General features: G+C 51.1%; 1 protein-coding gene across 1 annotated transcript; it reads left to right on the top strand.

Annotated features, from left to right (window-relative positions):
• Positions 1–211: 211 nt before the first annotated feature.
• Positions 212–6255, top strand: PRRX1 (paired related homeobox 1; the record flags this gene model as incomplete). The annotated part of the gene is made up of 3 exons (XM_010158785.1): positions 212–387; positions 967–1148; positions 6013–6255. Coding segments are annotated over 3 exons (497 nt in total), but the record flags the coding sequence as incomplete, so codon positions are not given.
• Between the last annotated feature and the right edge of the window lie 7004 nt (positions 6256–13259).

Raw genomic sequence — 13259 nt, 5'->3', positions numbered from 1 at the left:
TCTTACACAGTTGAGGTGGGAAATGAACACTAGGGTCAATGTGCCTTCCACCTCCTCGTTACATGGGGACTAACAAGGCGTGCTCAGGGTGTGGTATTGAAATTGTGCAGGTCCTTTCCTAAGCCCTTTCCATCTTGAAAAGGAAGGCTGTTCATCTATTACGGTGGGCTCTTAGCTTTCTAGCCTTTCAATCGCCCATTGTCTCTCCTAGATGACCAGCTGAACTCGGAGGAGAAGAAGAAAAGAAAGCAGAGAAGGAACAGGACTACCTTCAACAGCAGCCAGCTCCAGGCATTAGAGAGGGTCTTTGAGAGGACACACTACCCCGATGCCTTTGTACGGGAAGACCTTGCACGCAGAGTCAACCTCACTGAAGCCAGAGTTCAGGTAATGCCCACACCTTGTATCCAGGCACACCTCGCTTCGGGGCGGGCGGTCATCAGGCCATTCCAGTATGGCGGTAGAAAGGGTCACCAAGCTTGTGGGTGATGGTGTATTGCAGTCCGGAGCGTGCCAGGACTGCCAGGCCTGGTCTGCTACCACAGGTACTGCCTGCCCAGTCAGGTATGTTCATATGGCCTGTTGGAGGCCATGATGTTGGATGTCCTGTGCTCAGGCTGCTCACATTATCGCGAACGACTCAGCTCTTAGCTTGCAGGCCTGTACTTTCGGAAGGTCAAAGCAGACCACGGAACATGGTATCTTGTACAGCACTGCCGGGCCTTGCTGCCTACAGCACAGGACAGACCTGGTCCCACGGGCACCTCACTGACCCAATTCCTTGCACAAAGGCTTTGTCAGGGCAGACATAAGGATTGTCTTGTCCTTAGGGACAGGCGTGCCAAAGCATCCTGCTTTTACAGAGTCCTGTCCTGCCCAGCACAGCAGGGGTGGTGTGGTTAAACGGTGAGTGTCGCAGCAGAGCTGGTGGTGACAGTTGGTTTGTCTGTGCTCTTCCTATCCCAGGTGTGGTTCCAGAACCGGAGAGCCAAGTTTCGCCGGAATGAGAGGGCCATGCTGGCCAGCAAGAACGCCTCTCTGCTCAAATCCTACTCAGGGGATGTGACCGCTGTGGAGCAACCCATAGTACCTCGCCCAGCTCCGAGACCCACCGACTATCTCTCCTGGGGTACTGCCTCGCCTTACAGGTGAGTGAAGAACTACTCTGGGGCTGACCAGTTTCTGGCATAGTACAGAACAACCCGAGAGTGGCCCTCAGCTCTAATGAGCTGTTTATATTCACGTGGGATAACTGGGGGATACAGCACTTCGACCATGCCACTGGTTTTCCTTAACTGTTCCCATCCCACCCCATCTCACTGCCAGGCTTGCAAAGTGAGTTTGGTTCAGTGTCATTGTGGGTCTCTGGAAGTTGGGTCTGTGGGAGGTTTCAGCATTCTTTGGTGATCTCTCCCTGCAATTCAGGAAGTTTCAGGATTGGGTAGAAGTACATGAAAACAGAAGGGGTTGCACTTTCTTCCCTAGTGCTTCCAGTTTAAACTAAGGAGGAAACCTTTCCATGGGACACAGATCCAGGGGAGGTGATGGCAGAGCACCTGGGGAGGCTCAGCCACCACACAGTGACCAGAAGAGGGAGTTCTGTGGCTGTCCCATGGCTGTCCCATGGTTGGGATGCACGGAAGGGCTCAGAACTTGTTCCAAGTGTGTTGATCCCAAACTTCCCTTCAATGGTCAGCACTGAACTGGTGAGAATTTCTTCCTAGGTGCTAGAGCACAAGCGTGTGTGACTGAGCTGTGGGGTTGTGCGGTGCTGTGGTTTGCCCGCAGCAAGGACCAGGCATCTCTGGGTGGCAGACTGGTGTTCAAGGGCCATCTCCTGTAGCCAGCCCTGCTTAAAGGGTGCCAGGAAAGAGGTGGAGGTGTGGCAACCCCAGTCTGCTCAAAGGATCTGGGATGTCTGTGCATGTCACAGGCCTCCCTCTCCTCCGCCGTGCCATCCACAGCTGAGCAGGAACTGGGTGTGGACGCAAGATCCACAGGATGTGTTGGTTTGTGGGGAGCCAGCTGGCTTGCAGGCAGTTAAAAGTGAGGTTGGTTGGTATTTTTTAGCCCAGTGGCTTCATTGTTGGTCGGGACCTTGGAGCCTGTGGCTGGATTTCTTCCTGTTCATTTGACTTGATCATCTCCAGCTTCCCACTGGCTTCTGAGAGTCACACCAGGCCCAGGACCTCTCTTCCTTGGTCACCTTGACCCCCTTCTTGCACCCCAAACGTTGTTTGCACAGAGAAGTCTGCAAACGTGGTTTTCCGTGAAAAAACATAGTAATTTGCTGCTTCGGTGCCATGGGGTCCTCCTCATCCACACTGTAGCTCTAGAAGAACAAGTCATAGGTTCACCCGCTCCAGATACTGACTAGGATGCTTTTGGTGACCACCAGTTTCATCTTAGAGATGGCCCTTATCCTTTGGATTTTCTCTGAGGACTGCTGTCTGGCAAAATCCCCCTTTTGGAGTTAAGGCTTTCACTCTGTGAAGCGCTCCTTGGTGTTGCATCCTAAGGAGGAGTTTGGGTGGGAGAGTTGGGGGAGAGAAGCACAGGTCCTTCCCCACCCCACTGAGACCGCTCTGGTCACAGTACCAAATGCCTGCTTGAACGCTCGTGGCTTATTTCTACCTCTCACACTTTTAAAAATAGATCGTCCCTCCCAAGATGTTGTTTACACGAGGGGCTTCATAACGGCTTCTAGGAGAAGACCCTGCAAAGGTAACTTCCAGGGGCACACTGGGAAGGGCTGTCTGGGGCCGTTTCTGGGTAATGTGAAGCCCAAGGCATCTGGGATGTGCGAACGAGGAGAGGAAGGGAGAAGGGAAAGCCTCAGGGATGGTTTTCTCCCCCCTGATCTCCAGACCCGGCTGTGCCTCTCCATGGTGCAAAGACACATCCTCACTGTCTTGATGACTTCTCCTTGACTTAAGACATTTCAGCAAAGATATTGGTAGCTTACAGCCGTCCCCACTGGCTGACACGCCAAACCGGGATGGACTGTCACCCTCCCACCGCCCTGCAGAGGAGTTGGAGTCATTGCCAGAGGAGCAGAGCAGCTGGTTTCTGCAGTGCGGGGTGGGCAGTACCCTCAGATGCTTTATGCTCCCCAGGCTTTCTAATCCTGCTGGGCATCTCTTAGCAACCACAGGCGTCTTAACGGTCAACAGGCCCAGGCTGTCACAGCCTCATTAAGGTTTTGAACTGAGTAGAGTTATTAAACTATTGGACACTTGGTGAAAAACGGCCGTGCAGAGTGTTTGCATGGCCCCCTGACCCCTCCCCATCTCCCCGGCACTGCCGCGCCGGCCCTTGATTAACGTCTAGCCCAGGAGAAGGCTGAGAGCAGGGCTGAGAGCTGCGTGGCCGGTGTTGTTTTTACTCTTAGATCTAGGGAAAGTTTTCAATCAGTGTGTTTATTCTCCAAATACATTCAGCCACAGGTCAACCAAAGCTATTTGCAGATCTGTGTCACACAGATAGCCAAGTAGATACTATTATTTTTTTGAAGTTGAAATGTTTTGGTTAGACATTTTTTAGCATAGGTTCCTAAGAAAACAAGACTAGCAGTCACGCTGTCAGCCTGCACTTCCCACTCTAACAACCTTTGACTCCGCGGGCCATTGAAAACCGTATTTGAAAGAAGAATTTTAGGTCTCAGAAACATGATGTTCCCCTGCGTTTCATGAAAGCAGGCAGCTGAGTAGAGGAAGGAGTCTCATTTTGTGCCTGAACGGGGCAGAGGGAGGGGGAGTTCAACCCTAGAGAGTCTCTGGACCAACCCTTCAAGCCGTGCTGATGTTTGGAGACAGCCTTCTTGGACGCTGGTCCTTGTGGAATACCTTGTTAGAAGAGAGCGTTTCTGTAGATTTTCTGATTTAGCAGAGATTTCACAGGGCAACAGGAATTTTCCCCACACCTCTGGGGAGCTGAGAGCAGAAGGTTCCCTGGAGTTTTAGACCAGATTTGGGTAGCAGCAGTATGTGGGTTTTGAATAGGGACAGTTTACACCTGAGGCTGAAAATTCCTATTTTGTCTAACTAGAGTCTCCTTGAGGTTCTTTTCATTTTTTCCAGTACAAAACCATGGTGGGGAGGCACCCTGTGTAAATGGGTGGAATGGGTGCTTCAGTGGCCGTCAGCTACAGACCCTGCAAAACTTTGCCCCATCTGCTTCTCAGATTGCTGCTGACTTACAGGGGAGAGGGCAGAGTCACCAACCCAAAGTCAGCCACAGAGAGGGAGCTGAGGGAGGTGCAGGGCCAGCTGGGGAAGGCTCCAGGCACGCCGATCCCTCGTATCCTGGACCTCGGCGAAATGCAGCCGATGCTCCCTGATTTGGGCACAGTCACACTGCCCCCAAGCCCCGGGGGAATCTCCACAGCTCTCCCCACCGGCTCTTCCGCTCACGGCTGCCGTGGCTGTCGGAGGGCTTCTCTTTTCTGGAATGTGTTGGGTTCTTTTGAAGACATAAATTGGGAAAGAAAAAGCCTCTGTTTTTAAGGATATGCCTGTATTATGATGTGTGTATTTTAATGGCCACCCTCCATGTCCTTCCAGTAGCTGTTAGAGATGCTTAGTGTCCTGTTTGCTCTCCTGGGGAAGAGTTCTCAATGCTTTTCCCTGGATCGGTTGAAGCAGCTGTACATCTATGGATATTATCTGTCTTTTCCATCTGTGTAAGCTGTTGTGTTTCCACTGGTCCTGGTGCAAAGATGACCGTTGCTCCCTGAGGAAGTTCTATTCCCCAGTTTTAAAGTGAGAAGTAGGAGTCATTTGGCCTGGGACAAAATCCTGGTCTGGATCTCCTGGAGACTGGGGGTTCAGACAGCACTGGATTGCATTTAAACTCCGGGCAGGTCAGCTCTGCCCTACGGAGTCAGAGATACCACCAGTGCTTTGGGGCGAGCATGACCTCCACGGCCTGGATCTGTTCGATCAAATGCCCGCTTCCCTCAAGGAAGATTTGCTGTTGCAAAGGCTCTTCCAGTCGTGGAGGTCAGCACTGGAAGAATTTTTTTTTAAAAAAGAGAGAGAAAGGAAAACCAGAAAGGAAAAAACCCAAGCTGTCTTCTTTCTTGGGCTGTGGATGGAGGAGAGCGTTTCCCAGAGCCTCAGAGGTGAGCCGCCCGGGAAGGTTGTTGGAAACGGTCAGCACCAGACCCGAGTTTGCCCCCAGGACAGCATTTAATGGGTGTCTCTAGCTTGCTCACTGTTTTTTATCTGCTGACCCACATATAGGAAAGGCAACAGTCAGTTTGTCAGTTTGCTGGGGTTTGGGGTGGGGAGGTTGCTTTTCAGAGAAACCTGGGACATATGGGTTAAACAAGTTTTCTGGTGGTCTGGGAAGCAGATTTGCAAATTTTTGGTAGGATGAGAAAAGACTCTGAGATCTTGTTCCTCCACTGGCAAAAGTAATGTTTTTCATAAATAAAGACACGATTTGAAGGGAGAAAAAATGTTTTAGGGTTTTTTTCCCCTTTCAGCCTTTAAGGAATGCTCTATACAATCAGCCGAAGTTTTGAGGGGAAAAAATGTGGAAATTTTCATTCCAAAAGTCTGAGACCAAAAAGCATCACAATTGTTGAAATGGGTTTTGCCCAGAGTGTTTCTTTAACGCAATGTGTTCCAGAAGTGACCTGGTTTCATAAGCAAGAAAACCAGCAATTGCTCTCATCAAACAGACTTTGCTTCCGGTGGGACAATGGTCTAACTGGCAGGCCGAGTCCCCTGACCTCACTGTAAACCTTTTGGGTTAGGAAGTAGGAAATGGAAATTTTCCTATTGACTTCAACCAACTCTGGCGTTGGCTCTGCCTGGGTAAGTGAACCACAGCGGAGAGATTTACAGCGGCGTTAAATAAAAAGCAGCGATAATTCCTTCCTGACGTAAGAAATACATCCCGCAGATACGGAACCCCCTGGGTTTAACCTCGCTGCGGTGCACGTCTGCTCCCTGCGCGGTGTGAAGACCACGTCTGACCTGATGTTTCTCTCTTTTCATCCCACAGCGCCATGGCCACCTACTCCGCCACGTGTACCAACACCAGCCCGGCGCAGGGCATGAACATGGCCAACAGTATTGCCAACCTGAGACTGAAGGCAAAGGAATATAGTTTACAGAGGAATCAAGTGCCCACAGTCAATTAACAACTGGAGGCAGCTGCCTTGCAGAAGGAGAAAATACAACAGCACCCGTCCTGCTTCGCAACTTGTTTGTGCTGAAAGAAAAAAAAGCAAAAAAATACTAAAAAAAAAACCCCAAACCCCACAAAAAGTAAAAAAAAAAAGAAGGAAAAAAGCCAACCCTACCCCAGAACTGAACATGGGGACCAAACTGGGAGCAAACTGAACCTCTCGTGAGTGACAAGGTTCCTCCTTCCTTTTGGGATAATGCCACCTTTTTGTTTTTTTCTTGTTATTGTCAGGTTTATTGCTTCTGCTCAGTATACTACGAGCTTCTTCAGTAAAGGACAGTCTCACCCTTGTGGGTTTCCATTTTTGTATGGGACTGCAAAGAGAAACCTCCGCCGATCTCAGTGCGTGGACATGTCCCACCCACCGTCACGCTGAGACGCAAAGCTTGCTCCTCACCCCACTGCCCCAGCTCACCCGAGAAGAAGTTGTTGTTTGGTCACTGCTTTCCGTTGTATCCATCTGACCCTTCATCCCCCCCCAGTCCCTTGTGCCACGAAGGCAGCGCCATCGACACTAGCCGGGGAGAAGCCCGTTAGTGCAACGACATGGGGTCGTCCTGCGTGGATCGCCTGGACCAGTCCGAGGTGTGAGGAAGACCTTGGGCTTCACTGCGCTTCACTGCTTGCTTGAGTATTCCAGGCACTGCTGCCTCGAAAAGCCAAAGAAGAGAAAAGCCAACGTGGGTGTGTGAGCGGCGAGGGGGCGTGGGGGCGGGTGTCGCGCTGTAGTGCCAGGAATAGGACTGTTAGGACGCTCCTTTTTGTGCCTTACAGTTTGCACCACAGGGAAAGGCATTGTCCAGATGCATTTGTTTTATATATACTGTATATATTTATATATATAAGATATACATGCAAGCTTGGTTGGTGTTTTTTATTAAACAAAATAAAATCCATTGAAAATGTTTGGGATGTTTGTGCTGCATCCAGGTTCCTGGAGCCGCACATTGAAATTCCAGCCGCAGCCTCTCCCGCCCTTGTCAGAGCTCTTCCCGGTAGCCTCGGGCAGTGCTCGGAACAGCCAGCTCACATCTTCCCATGAGAAACCCCAAAGAACCGGCGCTGGAGGGAGCCGTGCTCCTTTGCAGATTTCCCCATGAGCGTTTGCAGCTTCGTAGAGCAAGACGAGGATCTCCTCTCCAGTCAGATAGGTTCACATGTCTCTTGGGAACGCAGAAGGACATCCCCATGGAAGGTCTCTGTCAGCCCCTCCGAGGACGGGTAACGTCTCAGCAGGGAACATCACACACAAAGACCACATCTCCCACCAGTTCCCATAACGCTGCTCATTGAGACTTGACCAGCAGCCTTAACCACTCTCCTTTGCACTCCCTACCTGCTGTCCTCCCTCCCCTGGGGTCTGGAGAGCTGATTAGGACCTAACTTCTTTCTCTCTGAGAGTAGAGGAGATGAAACCCAAAAGGGATTTTTTTCCAAGCATCCTGAGGAAATTGGGATCTTTCATGTTGCTGGTGATGCCTTCCTCTTTCAAATCTGTGGGGAGGAAGGGGCTTATTTATGGCAAACAGTGCTTGTGCAGGAGACCTGTCCAAACTGAGCGGGACTTCACCGTGGAATAGTCCCACTGAAGTAGCAGAGCTACTTCATGGTCCAGGTGGGACGGTAGCGGGAGGAGAATGAAGCTCAGTGATGAGTTCTGGTAGTGTGTCTCAGGTCTCCTTCTTGGTGTCTGCTGCAGACACGCTGGGCAGATGTAGATGTCTGGCAGTGGGCTTTGATAGTCTGAAATAGCATGTTGCAGGAAATGAGAAATAAATCTCTGGAAAGTTAAGGTGAAAATTAAACTGGCAGAGGATGAATGGAAAACCAGCCAAAGTATTGGAGCTAACACTGGGGGAAAAAAGCCCCAAATACAAACTGGTGTAAGTCATGCCGGTGATTGTGTTGCTGCTGGAATTATTTTTCCTCGCTCTCTATGAATATTTTTGAGAAAAAGTAAGAAATTTAATTGTGATCAGGACAAAAAGTAGAGTCACAGATTATGCTTGCAGGCAGAACACTAGCAGGGGAAGTGAGGCTGGACAACACTGCATTTTAAGAAACCCATGATATTCTGTTTGATCCCTTTTTTTGGCCTTTCCTTCCGTAGTCTGGAGAAGCTAACGTCTCTAAACCAAAATATTTCTATCATGAGTAGTGTGGTTCCAGCTCCTAGAGCCAAGTGATCCCATTGGATAGCTCAGCCTTCACTTAGAAACTCACTCTTGGATCCCGTGCCTACACAAACAGAGAAACCGTTGAAGAATGTGTCCTGCACCATCAGAAAGAAGAAGGACCTAGTGCAATATAACATCGCTCAGAGCCTGAACCGGGCGCCGCGTGCCTTAGCCTGGTGTTCTCCCCTCTCCTGGCCTTGCTGCCCTCCTCGGCGATCCACCAACATCCCAGCAGCGACAGCAGCCCCAACAAACTCCCCCGCGGTGGTCCAAGCGTCTGCTTTGGAGGTTTCAACTGTTTCTTTCAGCATCTTGGTGGATTGAGGCTTTCCCCTAGTCTTTGCTCACCTTTTCTACAGCAGAAAAATCACCTGAGCAGCTTTCCTGGATGTCTGTGTACAGGCACCCGTTCCTGAAGTTAGCAGGGAGGGGGTTCAGAGTGCATGGTGCTCCGTGATCCATCTGCGGACTGAGATACCCATCCCTACCCCCACGCTGGGACGTTAACACGAAGGCGCTCACATAAATGCTGGTGCAAGCCCTTGTTCACCCTCCCTCCCTTGATTTGTGTGAGGAATTGGGTTGATTTGCGTGGGGCTGCTGCTGCAGGGAGGTTCTGTAAGCTTTTGCGCTTCCGGCTGTAGCTGGGTCTTGCCTTGGGTTGGGCTGCTCGGTTGGGCATGCCGTCACAGCCGCCCGGCCTGCCGCTGGTCCAGAGGAGACCTTCGCGTGGCCTTTGAGCTGAGTGACATCAAGGTGGAAATCAGAGCATCCGAGACGATACGGCTTTGTTTAGATGTGTTTGCTAAAGAGGCCACCTGGATGAGCAGACGGGTTTGGTTGCTGGTTTCTCAACCGCTGATGACCTCAGCCAACAGGCAGCGGCTAGTTGTCTATCAAGCCAAAGCAAAATCTTACGATCACGTATGTTTAATCTATATTTTATTGAACCATGTAAATATATGTGCAAATTAAGAGCCTTATCCCAAAAACATGGAGTTCTCCAGGGTTTTAATAGACTTTGGGTTGCAGCGCTAGGAAGTTGCCATGGTTACCCCAGTTATCACTGCGTTTGGGTACCATTCAGGGGAGAAAATTATCTTGAGGCATATTCCTCTCGCCGGCTCTGTACGAACGCCGTTTGCTCACTCCCCCCCTTTTCTTGACACAGAAATAGGTAACTGATTCCCCCTAAGTGGGATTTTTGAGCATGACAGGGATGGGTGATTGATGAGGCTGGTGGAGCCTGGCGCGCGAAGCCACGGGAAGGATTCCCAAATGAAAGTGTAACCTGTAAATTATCTCTTGCTTTGTGATGTAAAATGTACAGTGTTTGCACTAGAATAGAAATTATAATTTTCAATAAAAAGGGGAAGAGACTCCCCAGTCCTTTCTATAAGCTGCCACATACGTGTCGCGTGTTGCTGCCCTGAGGTGTCCTACAAAGTTGGCTGGGTCTGGGAAGATGCCAGAGCCTTTGGGGTGTGGGAAAGCAGGATCAGACATGGCAGAGAGACCCCAGCAGAGATGGGGACCCCTCTGCAGCATTTGCTGTGCGAGCCAGCCAGTGAGCCAGGCAGATGGATGCTGTATCCAGACCCCTGAACCATGGGATCCTTCTGCCAACGTAGGCGGCTGCGGACAGGGTCAGCATGAGCGTGATTTGAGGAAGCATCCACAGGCTTCCAAAAGAGAGGGTTTTCAGGAAGAGGCAAGATACACGCATGGCTTTGCCCCAGGCTCTCTACACCCCACCAGGCTGGCAAGACGCTGGTGTGGGGCTGAAAGTGAGGCAGGAGGGGTGAAGGGAGACGAGGAGGGGTCTCCCTCAGAGAAGGGAGGGGAGGGAGGGCTGAGCATCCCTATGTGGGTGCTGGGGTGGGTGACCAGCAGGGAGAGGTGGGAGGAGGGAAAGCCACAAATTAGGAAAGGAAAAGGGTTGGGTTCCTTTTGCAGGGGGCAAAAAGAGATAGGCTCAGTAGGGAATATGCTCCCTTGCGAGGCAAAGGAGATGGTCAGAAAGAGCTCAGAGGCTAACGAGGGCTAATTAGTGCCACTATTAAAGTAGGGGTGGGGCAGGTGCTGAGGAAGAGCTTTTGCTAGGGGAAGATGTCAAGCTGGGTTGGAGCTGGTGAGTTGTGCGTCAGAGAGCAGGTCTCTGCTGGGAGCTGTTGTTCGGAAGGTGGGGAGATGCTGGGGGTTTGGGGCTGGTGGGTTTCTGAAACTTTCCTTCTTGGTCTCTAAGTGATTCATTCAGACTTGAGCTGGACAATCTGGAGTGTGTCTGGGTTTGCCTCCCGTTCCCCTGCTGATCTGGCTTTTGACCCTGCCTGGGCAGCGTGTGCTGGGTTGTTAACCAGGTTGAATACGAAGGACAGTTAAATTTCAGCAGCACAGCCTACAGAGAGGCTCCGTGAAGGGGTGATGGGTAACTCTGCAAAGTCCTCAGCAGTCAGCCAAGCTTGCATTCCTTGCTAAAGCTGATTATTCACCCCTCTGAAGCTGAAATAATAATATCAGCCTCATACTTAGTATTTCTTGGTAGCCAACAGACGTAGACTGGCAAATAGCACACCTTCCAAGTTGTTTTTGTGACTGGAGGGGTTTGGACTGAGTTGAAACAAGCTTTAGATGCCCATCCAGACCTGGAGCCAGCTCCTCTGACCTCCCTTTGAGCAGGTGCCCATCTCCCCACCTGGCACCACTGTGCTGTGGTTCCTCACCTGATGGCTGCTAGGAATTACCATCCCACGGAGCATCGGCTCCCAGTTTGGCATGGATTTCCCAGCAGGACCAATAAAATCTATGATAGAAGCAGGCTGCTTCTGTAGGTATCTCCTGAACATCTGAACATACATTGCATCTGTATATTATCCTTCCCTGCCCCCACCATGGGAGTAAATATCTAATTCCCTTGGGTTTCATCTCTATAGGAAAGTCCTATCTCCCGCTTACCACTTGCTGATAAGGAGTGATGTCTCTTTGGGATCGGGAGGTATAGATCCAACCCCTCTTGCCCTGGTCATAACAGGAGTCAGGTTGGTTTTCAGCTGGAAAGTCTTAGGGATGAATGTGTGGATGTAGGGGTTGAACGTGAGGCCTCTTGCTTGAGGTTTCCTTCCAGTGACAACCCAACTGGCATGGGAATGCTGAAAGAGGCTTGCATTAGGATCAAGGACTTGCCCTCTCCCGGGGATGGTTTCCTCTCTGCTTGGGGAGCCTGAGCATCAGAAGCTGGGGTGATGCTGAAGGAGAGGTGCCGGTCCTGAATTGCACCATGGCCCTGGAAACCTCCTTTCTCAGTGGCATGGCTGGTCCCTTCTAGCCCAGCTCTCTGCTTGCACCCACCTGGATGGGCTCTCCTAGAAATCCAGAAGCTAAAGTCCTGCCAGCACAGCTTCTCTGGCCATGCCCAGCACAGAGGGTCTCCCAGGAGCCCACCTCCAGCAGCTTGGGTGCCTGGATTATATCCTTCCCCAAGCTTTGGCATGTCTTTGCACTTTGCAGTGTGCTGGAAGGATCTGGAGCTGCCAGGTGAAACCATGGGAGCACCCTTCATCCTCTTTGCTTTCTCTGCAGAACCCCTTGCTGCTTCCAGGAATATTTCAAAGCGGTGCCGCTAATCCCTGTGGCTGTCTGCCAGCCTCCCCATCTGTCCCAGAGATACATCCTGGCTATTCCCATGGAGGGTTTTCTTTTTGATCCCAGTAGGGAAGGAGAGGCTGGTCATGGCTCAAAGATGACTGGGACTTGCAAAGCAGATGAAGCTGTCCCCAGCTGTTCTGGGTACTTACAAAAATTCCTTGTCCAAAGGTGACCCTGAACTTGGATGAGGGCTTCCTGACCAAGTGGAAAACCTGCATTGCCTAAACACCCACTACAGCAGGGTTGGAGGATGGATGGGATGGGATGATGGGATTGGGAAGCTGGAAGTGAAGAGGGGTTGGAGAGTTGTAAGAAAATTATGGGAGCATAATTTTTCCAGCCTAACAAGGGGAAAGCCCTGGGGCTTTGAGGAGGCTGTTGCTTTAGCTAAGGCAGGGGCTGGCCCACAGTCCTGCCCCCCCCACTCAGTGCTGGGGGGAAGATACTTAAAACATCAGCAAGATAAGGAAGAGCTGCATAGCTATAGAGCCCTGAAATTGTAGGAAAACACTCAATAAATGTGCCAAATAGGTTTTTGGCCGATGCTGTCTGTCCAGGAGGCTGCTCAGCCCTTCATCCACAGTTGCACAAGAACAGCTTGTGAGAGGGAAGATGAGGAGAAATGTGGAGCTGGTGGCCAGGGCTAGGCACCCTGGCACCGGGGCAGTGCTCAGCAGTCTTCCCTGGGGTCTCTGCTTTCTCTTGCTGGCAGTTAATTAACAATAAAGGTGTGTTATCCCTAGATAGTCCACATCTGCACTTTGTAAACTCCATATTCCTGAGGTTTTCAGGCAAAGCTCTTCAAAGAGACTTGAGTGACTGTAGTCCAAAAGTCACCCACAGAAATATCCCTATTGCTCTTAAAACACAGCTCTGGCTCCTAAACCACCGTAACGCACTGGGCAACTGCGCCCCCGCGCCCACATGGCCCTGTCTGTGGAAGCCACTCCGGTTTCTCCGTGCCTGGGGGCTTTCCTTCTCACTCTTCCAGCTTCTGCTGCTGCAGCCAGAGTCCAGGAGAGCAGGAGCAGCTGCCCAGCAGTTTGGTTGGGTCTCTGCAGCCTGGATTTGGGGCTTGGCTCCCCTTCTTGCCCCTCACAGCTTCCCCACCAGATCTTCTCTTTCTGCCCCTCAGCTGGTACACCCCTTATTTTGTCACCTTTCTATGCCTCTCGGCCAAAGTGGGGCTCAACTGGGTTATTCTGTGCATTTCTGCCTGTTCAGAAGATGTGATAAAAG

This window comes from Eurypyga helias, unplaced genomic scaffold (assembly GCF_000690775.1).
Source record: "Eurypyga helias isolate BGI_N326 unplaced genomic scaffold, ASM69077v1 scaffold10129, whole genome shotgun sequence".
NCBI lineage: Eukaryota > Metazoa > Chordata > Aves > Eurypygiformes > Eurypygidae > Eurypyga > Eurypyga helias.
Note: the sequence above shows the minus strand (reverse complement) of the source record. Positions and strands in the feature narration are given on the sequence as shown.